Here is a 13,868-nt window from a genome sequence, read left to right on the forward strand (position 1 = left end):
GAGCTATGGGACTGCTTAAGTGAAATATTTGGGCACCATTATCTTGCACTGAATGTGAGCTTTTACAATCTAGCCCATTTATATTATTTATAAGCAAACTTTTTTTTTTTTTTTAATCTTAAAATATAAGCATCTACATGAACAGTGAAATAAAAGGACAGTTTCTGATTTGCCAACATGTGACCACTTGTTGAAACATAACTTTGTTGGGGGATGGTGTGGAAGAAGTTACATGGGTATACATGTATGATCAGATATATATTTCTATAAAATTTCTCTTTGATCAGTGTAGCAACTGTTCTTTGCATTGATGAGAGGAATGTGAGTTACTTTATAATTGTGTATAACATCTACTGAGTGCACACTCAGTAAGTTTGCAGACAGCACCATGGTGGGGGGAAGTGTCGATCTGCTGGAGGGTAGGAAGGCCCTGGAGAGTTTGGATCTATGGGCAGAGGCCAATGGGATGAGGTTCAACACAGCTAAATGCCAGGTCCTGGTCATTCAACTGATCATAGAAAAATAAATAAAATCTTATAAACTGCCCTCAACCTACACAACAATTTTTGTTTGAATGTATTCTTTAAGAATTATTATTTTTTTAGACAACATATAATACATAGAACATAACTAAATGCATTTCAGTCTAGTTATCGCAACAGTCCTGTGGAGTTGGCTTTAATTTGGCTATTAAAAGTATCAGTTATTAACTGTGGAAATGACATTTCTGTTTCAGGTTGAGCCCCAAGAAATAGCAGAAAACAGCTTTTGGGTAAAAGCTGAAGAAGATAAATTTGAAAGCCCAGAATTATTTGCAAAACTGGCAATCACCTTTGGAACACAGGTGAAAGGTATGTTCTTCTTTTACTTTGTCTCATGTTTTTATTAAGTTTAAAGCTGCAGTGGTGGTCTTATGCTTTGTGCAATGCTATAGAATTATACAATACTTCTAAAGTAGGAAGATGATTTACAATGTGTATTTAAGCATTGCCATCTATTACAGGAATTGTGTCCCTCTCACTTCATGGCCTTGGGTGGTAACAATCTTATGTAATAATGCATTCCAAATCTGCCTAGTATGTTCTAGACAGGTTGAATCTTCAAATTAAATCCTGATCTACATTCAAATTCTAATACTAGCATCGTGCTCATCTGCATTAATTCTCCTAGCTTCGCAGACTGCAAGTTGTCAGGTTCTTCTTGACCACTTGGCAAGGGTTTAATGCGTAATAAAAATGTGCTTATTTGCACCAATGTGGTAAATGAAAATCCCACACAACTGAAAATGAGACTTAGAATCTAGCTATTAAAACATGCAGTTTAATCATAACTGTAATGTGCCTAATACCATGATTCTGGAATCTGCGAGTTTAAACCATTGTTCTCTTCTAAGTTTTTGAGTGTTGTTGGGGTGTGTTTTTTGTTGTTGTTTTTTGTTTGTGTGCTTTTAACCTGGACAAACAGTTAAATAACTGCTTGGTCCAATCAGGTGATAGAGCCATTTGTTTAGAACAGAGGCTACATGCTTGCTCCCTTTTTGTAAAGGTAAGTTCAGAATTCTTTGCAACACTTGTGGTCAATCATTTCTTTCTCCTGAGTCTCAAAGACACATTTTTTGCAGAGTTACCTCCTCAGAGTCTTCTTCCACTACAGGTGTGTGTTTAGTCACACAAGTTTCATTGATACTTGGCAACTACAGCCAACTCTTGGTTGGCTTAAAGCTCAGACTAGATAAATTTCATGTCTTTCTGTAGCATGTTTTGCAGACATACATCTCCCTAAGCTTTGCTTTCATGTTTTTGTTTTTTTTTTGTTTGTTTGTTTTTTAATGTGGAATATTTATTATATACAGCTCTTATTTAAGAAAAAGAAATGCTTCTTACAATACAGCCATTAAATTAGTATTTAAATGCATGTTGTGTATAATCTAAGAAGCACGTTCCCCCAAAGCTATATACTGCTAAATTACACTGTTACTGGCATTGGTGAACAACATGTAAGTATAGTTTTCTGTGGGTTGAATATGTGCATACACATTCTTTAAACTTTGCATAATACGTTGGGAAGGATCAGGTACTATACTAATTTTTGGTGGAATGCAATGAGGAATAGCTCTGTTTCTCTATTAGAGAGAACTACGCTGGAGCTTGTGTCAAGTCCACGTGAGGCTGGCTGCTCAATGTGTCATGCAAATAGCTTTTCTGGTAATGCTTCTAGATTTAAAACAAAAAAAAATCCTTAACTTTTCAAACACTTATTTCAGTAGGAAATAATGTATTAATATTTATATCTTGAGTCAGGAACGCAGTTATGGACAACTGAATGTTGGTTACAGATCTAGTACTTAATGCTATCTTGAACTTTTTACGGCCTTCAGATGGCCTTTGAGTACTTATAAAGCTGCATATAGTCTGTTGAAGTCTTATCGTTAACCGTAGATTACAGTGAACAAGTGATCGGTAGCTCATATGTGGCCATTTATCACTAATTTGTTTCAGACATTGAAAAGGAGCAAGTACAGTTGAAGTATGGTTTAATAATAACTTAATCAGGAGTTAATGAGGAAGCCCAACAAATTAGAATTCAAGAAGTGGTGGGTTGTTAAAGAATGTATTTGTGATTTAGCCACATATCTTTCATCCATTTGTCAACAAGTTAGAATATGATATACTTGAGGGATGTGGAAATCTGGAAGCTGAATGGAGGCAGATGTTCAAGTCAGATGATCAAGTATTTTTGTAGGCCAAATCTGAGTAAGCAAACAAACATTTAGGAATTTGAAGTGAATGTGTGTACTGATGTTAAGTGTTTTTGTGTTGTGATTTCGACTTTAACTTTTTGGCTTTGAGAATGAACATTTCATGTGATGCCTTGTGTTTTGATTGTAGTGAGTCTTCTGTTTGCCCTTCAACTAGGATCCCTGTTTGTCAATTACAATAGGATTTTATTACTTTTAGAAATAATTTGTATTGCACTTAGGGGTCTGTGATTTCTTGGCTGTTGTCTGAATTACAGGGACAATTCAGAAAAAGGGTATATATTTTTGCCATCTGGTTAAAATATTGTGGAGTTTGCCACTGATTGGAGTGTGACAACAAACCAAGAAAACCTTCAAGGAAAAAACACATGGCAGCAAATATTTGCAATTGATTGAGAACCTTCTAAATGAAAATGACAAGCTTCTGCCTTAAGCTGAATCCTTTCATCAGCAATCTGAAGAAATGTTTCTGAATTCCTGAAAAAGCCACTTAATTAAAAATGTTAAAAAAACTCTTCTGAAATTTTGACCTATCTGTTGGTTTAATGGGAGAAAATTCTTGTTGACTTAGTTGCACAGTTATAGAACAAGAAGCAATAGAAATTCTCTACATAGGTTAACTTGGTGATAGTCTTGCAGATAGTTTTCTTGTTACTCCTTTTGCCATTCTCATTTAATGGTTGTAGAAAATGCCATGGCAAAGGATGGGGAGACTTATAGAAATAAGAAAACTACATTGCTGTTGCTACCTTGAGCCACCTTTTTTTATTCTGTCATTAACTAAATAATTTTATCAGCCAATTTTCACATGGGCTCCCTACTGTTTTTGGAGAAGTTACTGCATATTGACCAGGACAGGTTATTTGAACACCTATTTATTGTATTTCTATTTAGCCAGGTAGTAGAGAAAGTCAGCTTGTTCTTTCTTTGAGTTCAACTTTACTTTGATACTTAAAAAGCTACTAGAATTTGAAGAGTTTCCGAGTATCTAGTAGTAGCATATGCTGAAATTATTGCATCTCACAAGCAACTGCCTTCTTAAACTATCGGTGAAGAGAAACGTTAAAATAATAATCAGCATTCTTCTTTCTTACCCTTTGCCTTAAAAACCACAGGCATCAATCACATTAACCATGTAAATATTAATTTTAAGGATAATCTAGAGTCAATTTTTTCTCTGCTTTAGTCCCATTTGTTTGGTGTGATCTATTTGTATATTACAGGAGAATTAAAGAAATGCAAATAGAAACATGTTTTATATTCTCTAGAGAGCACAGTCAACGTGTAAAACAAATACATGGGTGAGTGGGAGAAAACTGACAATCTTTAAAAACTTATTCTGATGACTTAGTGTTTATTATCTTGTATTTCATGGGATTTTGGATTGCCTGTGGGTGTAGTAACTGAAGTGAAACAAATGATATGCACCTATTAATAAGTTGCATATTCCTTCAAGGTTGCAGCACTCAAACTTGATTAAACATTTAAATTCTATCCGTGATTCTTTGGGACAGTGAAAATGACATTTTGCTTCCTTCCCCTCGCCCTTGTTTAACATAATTTTGTTTTAAGGTACTCCAGGAGTAACTTAATCTTGGTTCTCACCAAGATTCTCTATGCTTCCTCATTATCTGAACACCACCTGTTTTCAGGGAAGCGGTACTTTCGGAAAACTGACCTTAGGGAAAAATAAGTCATAATAGTACACCTCTGAAGCATACTTTTTGTTAGTTAAAGAATTATTACATTTGTTAGTTAGCTGCTTAGAAATTTAGTAGTATTTAATCACACAGCACCAGAAGCAAAAAGGAAGGTTCCCTTGCTGGTAAAATAATTTAATTTTAAATATAGTTAGATACAAGTTTTCTTTTAAAGGGTAAGCATAAGGTTAAAATCTTTGCTTGCTATTGTGATGTTAAATGTTTAATATGGATGTACAGTGTAGACTGTCTTTAATTAGGTTTAAATTACTACTAACAGTCAAACTGCAGTATTTAGCCTGTAAAATCAGTTATGAAGCCCAAACATGAAAATACGCATTGTGCAGTGAACAAAGGAATCATTAAATAGCTTTGCCTGTAAGACTTCCCAAGGTTTTGAGATCTTGAGATTTGATCTAAGTTAACTGATATCCAATTATCCCTGTCTCAGTACAGTCTTGAAGGATTTTCAGTTTTCTTCAAAAGATACATGATTTGAATACCTTTTAAGGGCCTGTGATGAATGGACTCCAGGGCATCAAATTTTCATTAAAGATAAACATTTTGAGCTTGGAATTGTGCTTTCAGTTGCAGTGGTGGGGATGATGATTACAGTCTCATGGACCGTTTTTGCAAGTAAATAATTTCATATTGGGTATACTTGAAAATGAATGGGCAACTGTTGTTATAAAGTTGGGTGATACTAAGAATTAGGACAGTCTCTGTAATGTAGGCGGCAATTAAGCGCACAAATGCATGTTTATTTCCTTGTGTAGCTGTACAGAAGAAAAGGGTAGAGAAGGTATTAGTTTCTAACTAATTACTTTTTCCTTTTAACTTGGTTAATAGTGAAAGATAATCTAACATCATCCAGAATTTTATAAAACAGTATTAAGGAGTATCAAGAGGATGTGAAATTAATTCAATGAGTCATCCTCCTTAGCTGGATTACATAGTGTTAACTCTGCAGTGTTTCTTATGTCAAGTGAGGAGATCCAAGAGATCAAATAAACGCATCTTGTCCTTATGAGTCTGTTAAGTGATCTTAAGGAAGTAATTAATTTCTGTTGATATACAGTGGGATACTGAGGTGCATTGTGAACTAAGAATGACACCTTTTTGACAGAGATTGTCCCACTACTAAAATATTAGAATTAAAAAATGAATGCATTTTTGATTAAATGACTAACAATTTCCTAGAGAGGGAAATATTTTAATGAAGTTCAACAAGAATTTACGCTTAGTGTATTAATCCAGTTGTTAAACATTTCTGTAAGCTTGGGCTACTAATTTTTGTTGTTGTTTTGGACAGGCTGGGCTGGATGAAGAGCTTGATTATGTATCAAGCCTTTTTTATTTTTTAGTGTTCTTGGCAAGAACCTTCCTAATAGTGAATCTGTCAAAGCATATAATCAAAACATTATTGTTCAACTAGAAAAATAGTTTTTTGAATTTTGCTTTTATCTCTTTAACTGACATAAAACTATATTGTCAGCTATGTGCATGACAAAAAGGAACATCAGCAGCAGTATGGTATCTGTGGTGCTTTGTGGAACATGATCTCAAGAGCTCCATGTATTGTTTAATTTTGTGAATATTTGAGGTACAATTGTGTATTGGGTAACTGTAAAAGATTAAAATGTTATGGTTAAGTTTTCTTATAAAGTGGCAGTATCTGACGTATCTGCCCTGCTGCTATCAAAATGACTTTTTACTGTTTGATTGATAGACTAATTGCAAAACACTACAAAGCAAGTTAATGCCTTCTCCCTAAAGGATCATGTTAATTTCTGGCTCTTGTAATTTAGGTTGTGTATTTTGTAAGTCAAGAATGATAGTGGTACTCTGAAGAAATTAATTATGTGTACAGTAGATCTGTAAAGGTAGTAATTAGTACATAATAGTCTGTAACTACTGGGATTGTTCCAGTACAGAATTCATTATCTATCCAACTTACCTCAAGGGAAAACTTCTCAATCAGGGTTCTGTAGCTTCTTTATGATTAGACTTTTAAAATATAATTCAAAAATCATTTTGATGCATGTTTTGAAGATTGAAGAAAGGTTTTAATAGCTCAGTTATGGGTTATTGTTTTTTGTTTTACGTTATTGAGTGTGAGTGAGAAAAGACAAGAGAAAATACCGGGCTGTGCATAAACTATAATTGAACAAGATATTTTTATATGTATAATGTAGTACGTAACAAAATATATAAAATGGCTTATCTTAATATGGTCTTGTTTTAGGTGGAAATTTTAGGTGGCTGTTCAGTCCTAACTTTGGTATCTCCCTCTGTGGACAATTTTAAAAACTCCTCTGTAGCTCAGTTTTAAAATAATAGCAGTCAGGAAAAAGCACTAAAACATGGATAGGATAAACTAAAGTGTAGTTTTAACTTGTTTGTGATTTTGGTTACTGCCAGGATTTCAGTATTTAATCTTGTTTTGTTGGTTGAGGAGGTTCAAAGAGGCAGCTGAATGTAGTTTGAATAGGTGATTGTAAAAACTTAAGAAAGAAAGTGCATCTAACATGAAAAAAGCTGAAGAACAATCAAGAGAGAAAATATCACTTCTGAGTAAGAAATAACACATGATATGGTGAGGTTTAGAAAAAGGTGTTGTTCAAATGAGACCATCACTAGTTGGTCTTAACACCTTTTGGCAACACCATTAATAATACCTATTTGAGAGTGATAAATGTTTCTAGTTCTGTGCTGTAAGTTTAGAATACAAATGATGTGGGAAACTGTACTTATGCAGAATTGTAAGCAAGTAACCAAGTTTATCCAAGTTTATTGTAAATGCTGACATAAATACTCTCTTCAAATTCATCTAAGATAGCAAGGGGACTGGTGGTAGAAATAGGTAGAGGTGAAATACTGGCTATTAGTGCAAGTAAGTGACATAGTAGACTTATGCAGGTGTTGCTTGTAATGCTTTCACATACAGTAAGTATATACACATTCTAGAGAATTCAAAATGTATTTGTTTTAATCCCGTCTGAAGTCTAATCAAAATACAACAAGCACTTAGCTATCATCCATTAGTTATGCTGAAAGATAAGCTCAAACACCAATTTCTTAACATCCACACTTTCTTTTTTCTGACGTTATGCCTACCAATCCTCTTTCCCCTGAAGAGAAATGGTGGTCCAATGTCATGAACATTTTGCATTTTTCACTAAAAGTTGTATGATCTAACAGTAGAGATTTCTTCTTCTTTTAAGTCTGCTTGGGGTTCTAGCCTTCTGGTAAAATAATACTAAAAAGATCTTGACAGTTTTAATTTTTGTTTTTTTTGTCTTTTTTTTTTCTGTCAGACGGTCATTGACTAGTATCTTAGGTTTGCTTTTTTTCATTGGGGTTCATAATTAAGTTTGTTATAAAGCAGGCTTTTTTTCATCTCCTGAAGCAATTAATCCATTTTTTTTTTCTCTGTGAAACTGACCATTCTTAATTTTTTAAATTATTATTATCATCATCATCCATGGTAACTTATGTACTTTTCCTGTTTACACAGCTACCAGATATTGAGGAGAGGGAGAAAGAGAGGAACACAGGCTAGTTTCAGAGAAAGTCTCTAGATATTTTTATTTCTGTCATCCTTTCCCCCTTAGTTAACAGGTGTGCCTTTCTGACATGAAGTGTGTTATTTTTTCCCCACTATATGACTGGTTAGTCTTCCAAAGCAGATACTGTTCTTTCTTGGATTAGAATGAATGTTTTACCTTCAGTCATTTACACTGAAATAATCAGGATTGCATGTACTAAATGCAGATTTTAAGTTTTTATTCTGTTTAGGTGATATAATATTTCAAGATTGATTCTACTTCTTTACATTCCTGTGGGAATGTTACAAGGCTTTATTCACTATTATTCCTTACTAATGACAATATGAAATATGCATCATTATTTATCAGCCCTTTCTTTATGCTTGAGGTAATGATACATTCTTAGTGGGGAGAAAAAAATTCTTCATGATTACTTTTCAGCTATTATTTAGTAAAGAGGGCAAGTAGCAACTAAAGAATGATGTCTGTTTATTGCTAAATGAACACAAACAGTTTTCCTTCAAGTTTATGTTTGTTTTTCATAAATAAAAGGAAAAGTGCTAGAACTTCTAAAAAATGGAGATGAATTTCTTAAGAAGCCCAGATCGAATTCACCAGAGAGCTTAACTTTTACAAGCCTTAAATGTTTTCAAACTCCAAAGTCATGTAGCACACAGCTCTCTTTGTTTTAAGTGTGAGAGCGGTAGCTTCAGTTTGATACAGAAACCTCTAGTATTAAGTACAGATATATGTTGTGCTGGCTCAACTATGTGTGTTGTCTTGGTGGAATAAAAAGGGAAAAAAAAAAGTAGTCCTAGTGTATTTGTTTGGGGTTTTACAAACTGCAGGTGGCTCCCTTGGTCTTCTGGTTAATTCAGCATGTGTATTTTTCCTTCTCCTTACCCTGTGTTTCAGAAGTGTATCACTTCAGAGCAAAGGAAGATACTGCTTAGGGTTATAGGGCTACAAAGTGCTTCTGTGTCTTCCAGAATTTCACTTAGTTACTGCTTGATTATGTAATCAAATTTCATATATGAGCTTCCCATAGAAGTGGTCTGGTTTGTCAACTAAAATGTATTTGAGTTCTTTTTCAACAACAGAATAAATTCAAGTACTATGAAAAAGGGAGAGAAAGATATTAGTTTGACCTTCTCCAATTTTTCCTTTCTTTTTCAACATGATTTATCCAACTGGTACTGTCAAATTAAGTGATGGGGAAAGCTTTGTTGTAAGTAAACTGATTGCTGCAATTATTACTACTTAGTATAGATTTATATATAAATACATATATGTGTTACTTTCCTTCTTAAATGATCTTAAAATTAATTGCATAAGAGTGTATTTCTTGATTAAGGATATTTTCACGGTGCTGTGACTGAGTTATTTTAGTTACAACATCTTAAGTTTTGAGTGGCAATTTAAAGAATCAATGTAGTAATGTATTAGACCAGGGTTCTTAGAAATTGAAAATGAAAATATTGAGGATGAACAGTGGAAGTCATTTTTTATCATAAAAATTGTCAAGGGAGAAGGGGGGAACTCTTAAATGCATGCATTTTTTCCCATACATTTGGTATCTCAAAGGGCCCCATCAGAGAAGAGGTAAGATCACTACCCAGATAGCATATGTTATTGACAAACTTATTCAAGAGGCATGAAATTCCAGTCTACTGAGTGATAACTCTGCTGGTATGTACAGAATGTTCTACTATACACATAGTTTTTCTAAGGGAAATAGAGCTTTTGTTTGTAGTGGCTTTATAAAATACAGTAGAGGAAGAGAGAGGCATTTTTTTTGTATTCTGAAATGTCTATTTCAGTCTCAGTGATGCAGTGTTCAAATGAACTATAGCACATTTAATGAGCAGTTGAGGACGGAGACACGTACAAGGCACACCAGGGAAAGGGATTATGTACAAAGACTAATTAGCATGAAATATGAATACATTCATGAAGTAGTCGTGATCTATAATGCTCTTACAGAGAGTATATCTTCTTTGAGTTCAGAGAAAAAGAAATTCAGGAGTTGAACTGAAAAAAAAATCTTGAAAGTGTTAGTTTTTTAGACAAAAATCTGCATGTATTTCTGGAATAAAATATGTTTGGTAAAAAGATTAGACTGTAAAGAATGCTTTATCTAATGTCAAAGCAGGAGTAAAAATCAAGGTATTCTTCAAGGGTTGTTTTTTTAACTTGTTTTTTTATGAGGGAAATTAAGTTAGATTTAATTTAAAGGTAAGCACTCAGAACATGATTAAGTATCAGAACATGATTAAGTAGCCTGTTCTTTTTTTTATGACAGTTTTCCCTTAAATGAGCTAGTAATATTATCTGTTGTGGAAGTATTCCTGAAGTGTGGATAATCTTTCCTGTGTGTTTATATATCAAAGTACATAAAATCCTCCTGGTGATGACGAGTTGGAGGTCAGGCCCTTGTCACTTCTAGGTTCTGTAGTTCTGTGCGGGATGGTTTTTCAGAATGTTTTGTTTTCTTATGTGTTATTTATAGCTGTGGCTAAATTTACTGAAAACTTTCTCAATACTAGTAAAGAAGCCTCCTTATGTAGTTACTGCTAGAAAGCTGAGAGCTGTAATTTAGTTTCTTTAGCTGATGTACAGCCATGCAGTTGGCTGTGAGTTTACGAAGTGAAGGTGGGAGGAAAAAATTAAGTCAGTGGAGAAAAGGATGGAAAATGCTAAAAATATTCTGTTACTTACCAAGAAAGTTTGTGTTGACTATTGAATAGTTCATGCACCTATATTTTCATGTCCTGAAACCAGCAGGAATAACAGTGTGTTTGTAAATCCACTATAAACAAGATATAACCAAAATTTAAGTGTTTTCTTATAAAATAATTCTTTTAAGTCTTCACAAGAGTTGTTGCCTCCATCTTAGCAGCAGAACTATAGCTAGTTTGTAATACACAGCTTCATAAATGTACTCTCTCTCAATTTTCTGTTAAATGAAATGTTGCTTTTTGCTATGAGCTGTCAAAATGTATTCTGCTTCATGGACCAGTTCCAGTTACGTATTTACTGACCTGTAATGTTCTTGTACTTAAAAACGAAAAACTTTTGTCCCCTGAGAGTTTTATGTGCAAAACTGAGTTTTCTTTTTTGCTGATCAAAATTAACTGAATAAATAAATAGTCACCTCATTTAGAGATTGCTAGCTGTTTCAGCTCTAATTCTATTAGGAGATGCTTTGAATGTAGTATCTTCCATTGCAAGAATGTCTACCATATATGCAGCGAGTACGGATAGATCTATTACCTACATGAATAAAGGTTCTTTGGAGATAGGTACATTCAAAAAGCTATCTAAAGGATTAAGAGTGAACAATTATACTACTAACCTTCTGAATTCATTGAGAAATTGAAAGTATTAGGTACATAGGCAGATAAAAAGCTGATAATTTTGTGGACTTACTGAATTACTTGTTAATGGTCCCTGAAGGATGTAAAATTGAAATGAAACAATACTTACATAGTATACAAAATTATGTCTATGCAGCTGTGAGAAACTGATATTTTTGTAACATAATTCCTTCAGATAGCTTTTCCTGGTCTTCAAGGTGAGAATATAATTTCTTTTAAACACTAACACAAATGTATTTCCCAAGGTGGAGAGGCAGGAGAATAAGAAACTTCTTGCTTAACCACTTTCTAAAAGCAGAATGTTATTGTGCTACACTGGTTGATTTTTATAAATCATTTTGAAACTATCTAAGTTGTGTATTCTGAACTGGGAAGAAGTTTAGTTTTCTTATTGTCTCTTTTGGTTTTGCATTTAAGACATTTTTATCATTCATGCTGATACGTTGCCTTTTTAATAAATTCTGTTTTGCTTATGTTGCTAAAATAAAGGTAAGCAAATCATAGATGACGTTCCAAATTTAAAATATAATATTGATTTTGTATGTGTCTATGCTTAAAGCTAACTTATGTTGGTAAAGGTTGAGCAACTGGTAGTGTTGTGTGTCAAGACTGTCTTAAGTCTGCTACAGCATAGATGGCTTAATTTAGTATTCTGTTGGGTCCCCTAAGAGTAATCTTGTAATATGGAAGTAATTTAACATTTAACTATTGAAGGCAGAAAAGTACTGCATGTACTTTTGCGGTGTGATTAAGTGTTTTTAACACCCTTGAAATTCTGGGGCTCCAAGGAAGTGTTTTCAGGTCAGATATGTTAGACTGTAGCAATAACATATGAAGCTGTACATCTTCAGGCCAGTTAACCCTAGTATTTTGTCTTCAACAGATGACTGAGAGTAGATGCTTAGGTAAAGGTATAAGAGAAAGGTAAATACACGTTACTTAGTATATAGAGACTGTCTCTGTAGACTATGCAGATAGAATAAACTGAACACATCGATACTTCCCAGCTTCAAACAGTTCAGTTTTTGAGTGAGAAGTTGCATCTTTATCTATGGCAAAGTGCTCAATGTTTCCCTCAATGAACTCATGCAATCTTTTAGCATTCATAACTTGTGCCATTGATCTCGTCTGTATTTTAAACCTGCTTTTTGCTTCAATTACTGTCTATCAGTAATTACTCAAAAATATATCAATTAATCTTTATCATAAAGAATATTGTGTTAGTATGGTAAAAGCATTTTCACTGTCCTGGTATATTGCAGCTCTGTTGGGATGACCTTAGACTGATCTTTAGTTAGAATGTGTGTAATGTAGAAAGATGCTCTACATGTGTTCTGTGTCAGTTCTTGTTCCAAACAAGCCACTGTCCTCATAATGTGTCTGAATAAAACTAAATAATTCTAACTTAAAGGTAGAAGTAAGCTGGGTTCTTATTACTGACTTGTGTGCACAGATGCTTTTATAACATAATATTAAGTTGAAATATATGCTTGTTATATATTACACACAACTAATTAGATTTATTTTATACTGTCCATGACAAGACCACATTTTCAGATGACACAGACTTCTACACTTAATTTCTCAATATTTTATTAATAAGGAAAAAGTTGCTATTAGTAGTTATCAAAGCTGTAACTTCCAGTCAACATCACAGGGCATTGGTTACTGCTTATAGAAAATAATGGAATCTTTTAAGAAAGATAATTCCCCAATTTTTAAAATATAATGTGTCCCATGTGAATTTAGGCTTCGGATTAAATGACTATGAAAGTATCCCTTTGAGTTCTTCTTGTTATTATGTTTAATAAAACAGTAAATATGACCTTATTACCAGTGTTATTAATACTGATAATTACTTTCTCAAGCCTAGTAATTGATTATTTATTTATTTATTTATTTATTTATTTATTTATTTATTTATAAGTTTAAATTAGTAGGAGAATACAGTTCTTTTTAGGAAGCATTTAATGGAATTTTACAAGTACTAAGTCAACAGAAATGAAACATTCTGTAGTTAACTGCATAGGTCAGAATATATGTATATCCAGAATACATCAAATTACACTTAAGCTACGGACTACAGTAGATCTTGAAGATGGTGAACAAATGGAGGATTTGGGCATTATGATATATACAAGTTAAACAGTTTTTCATGGAGGTTTTTTTTAAATATTGATAATAACAAAATATTTTTGAAAGGGAGAGAATATTGGAAGGTACATTTGGGGATTTGTGTTTTTTTTTTGTTTGTTTGTTTAGTGTTTAAATATTCAGTCAGGGACTTCACATGTCAAATAGCACTGTGTGTGTAGTGGGGGGACGTAAAACTTCAATTTTAGTAAAGACTTAGTCTGTGCACCAATATCTACTTAATTGAGTATATAAAGGGGTTTTAGATCTTTCAATTCTTTTTAGCTTCATTATTTCTAAAATTCATTTGGAATATGAAATTCCCGTGTCATTATTGGGGAAGATGTGCCTG

At 33.3% G+C, this 13,868-nt stretch overlaps 1 protein-coding gene across 1 annotated transcript in view; it reads left to right on the plus strand.

Annotated features, from left to right (window-relative positions):
- DIAPH2 (diaphanous related formin 2) overlaps positions 1-13,868 on the plus strand; it is a 187,251-nt gene that overhangs the window by 48,904 nt on the left and 124,479 nt on the right. Inside the window, exon 18 of the mRNA XM_035326106.1 lies at positions 737-851. Coding sequence (XP_035181997.1) covers positions 737-851 — 115 coding nt within the window. The remainder of the gene's footprint in view (positions 1-736; positions 852-13,868) is intronic.

The sequence above is a fragment of the Oxyura jamaicensis genome, chromosome 4, assembly GCF_011077185.1.
Source record: "Oxyura jamaicensis isolate SHBP4307 breed ruddy duck chromosome 4, BPBGC_Ojam_1.0, whole genome shotgun sequence".
Classification (NCBI taxonomy): domain Eukaryota; kingdom Metazoa; phylum Chordata; class Aves; order Anseriformes; family Anatidae; genus Oxyura; species Oxyura jamaicensis.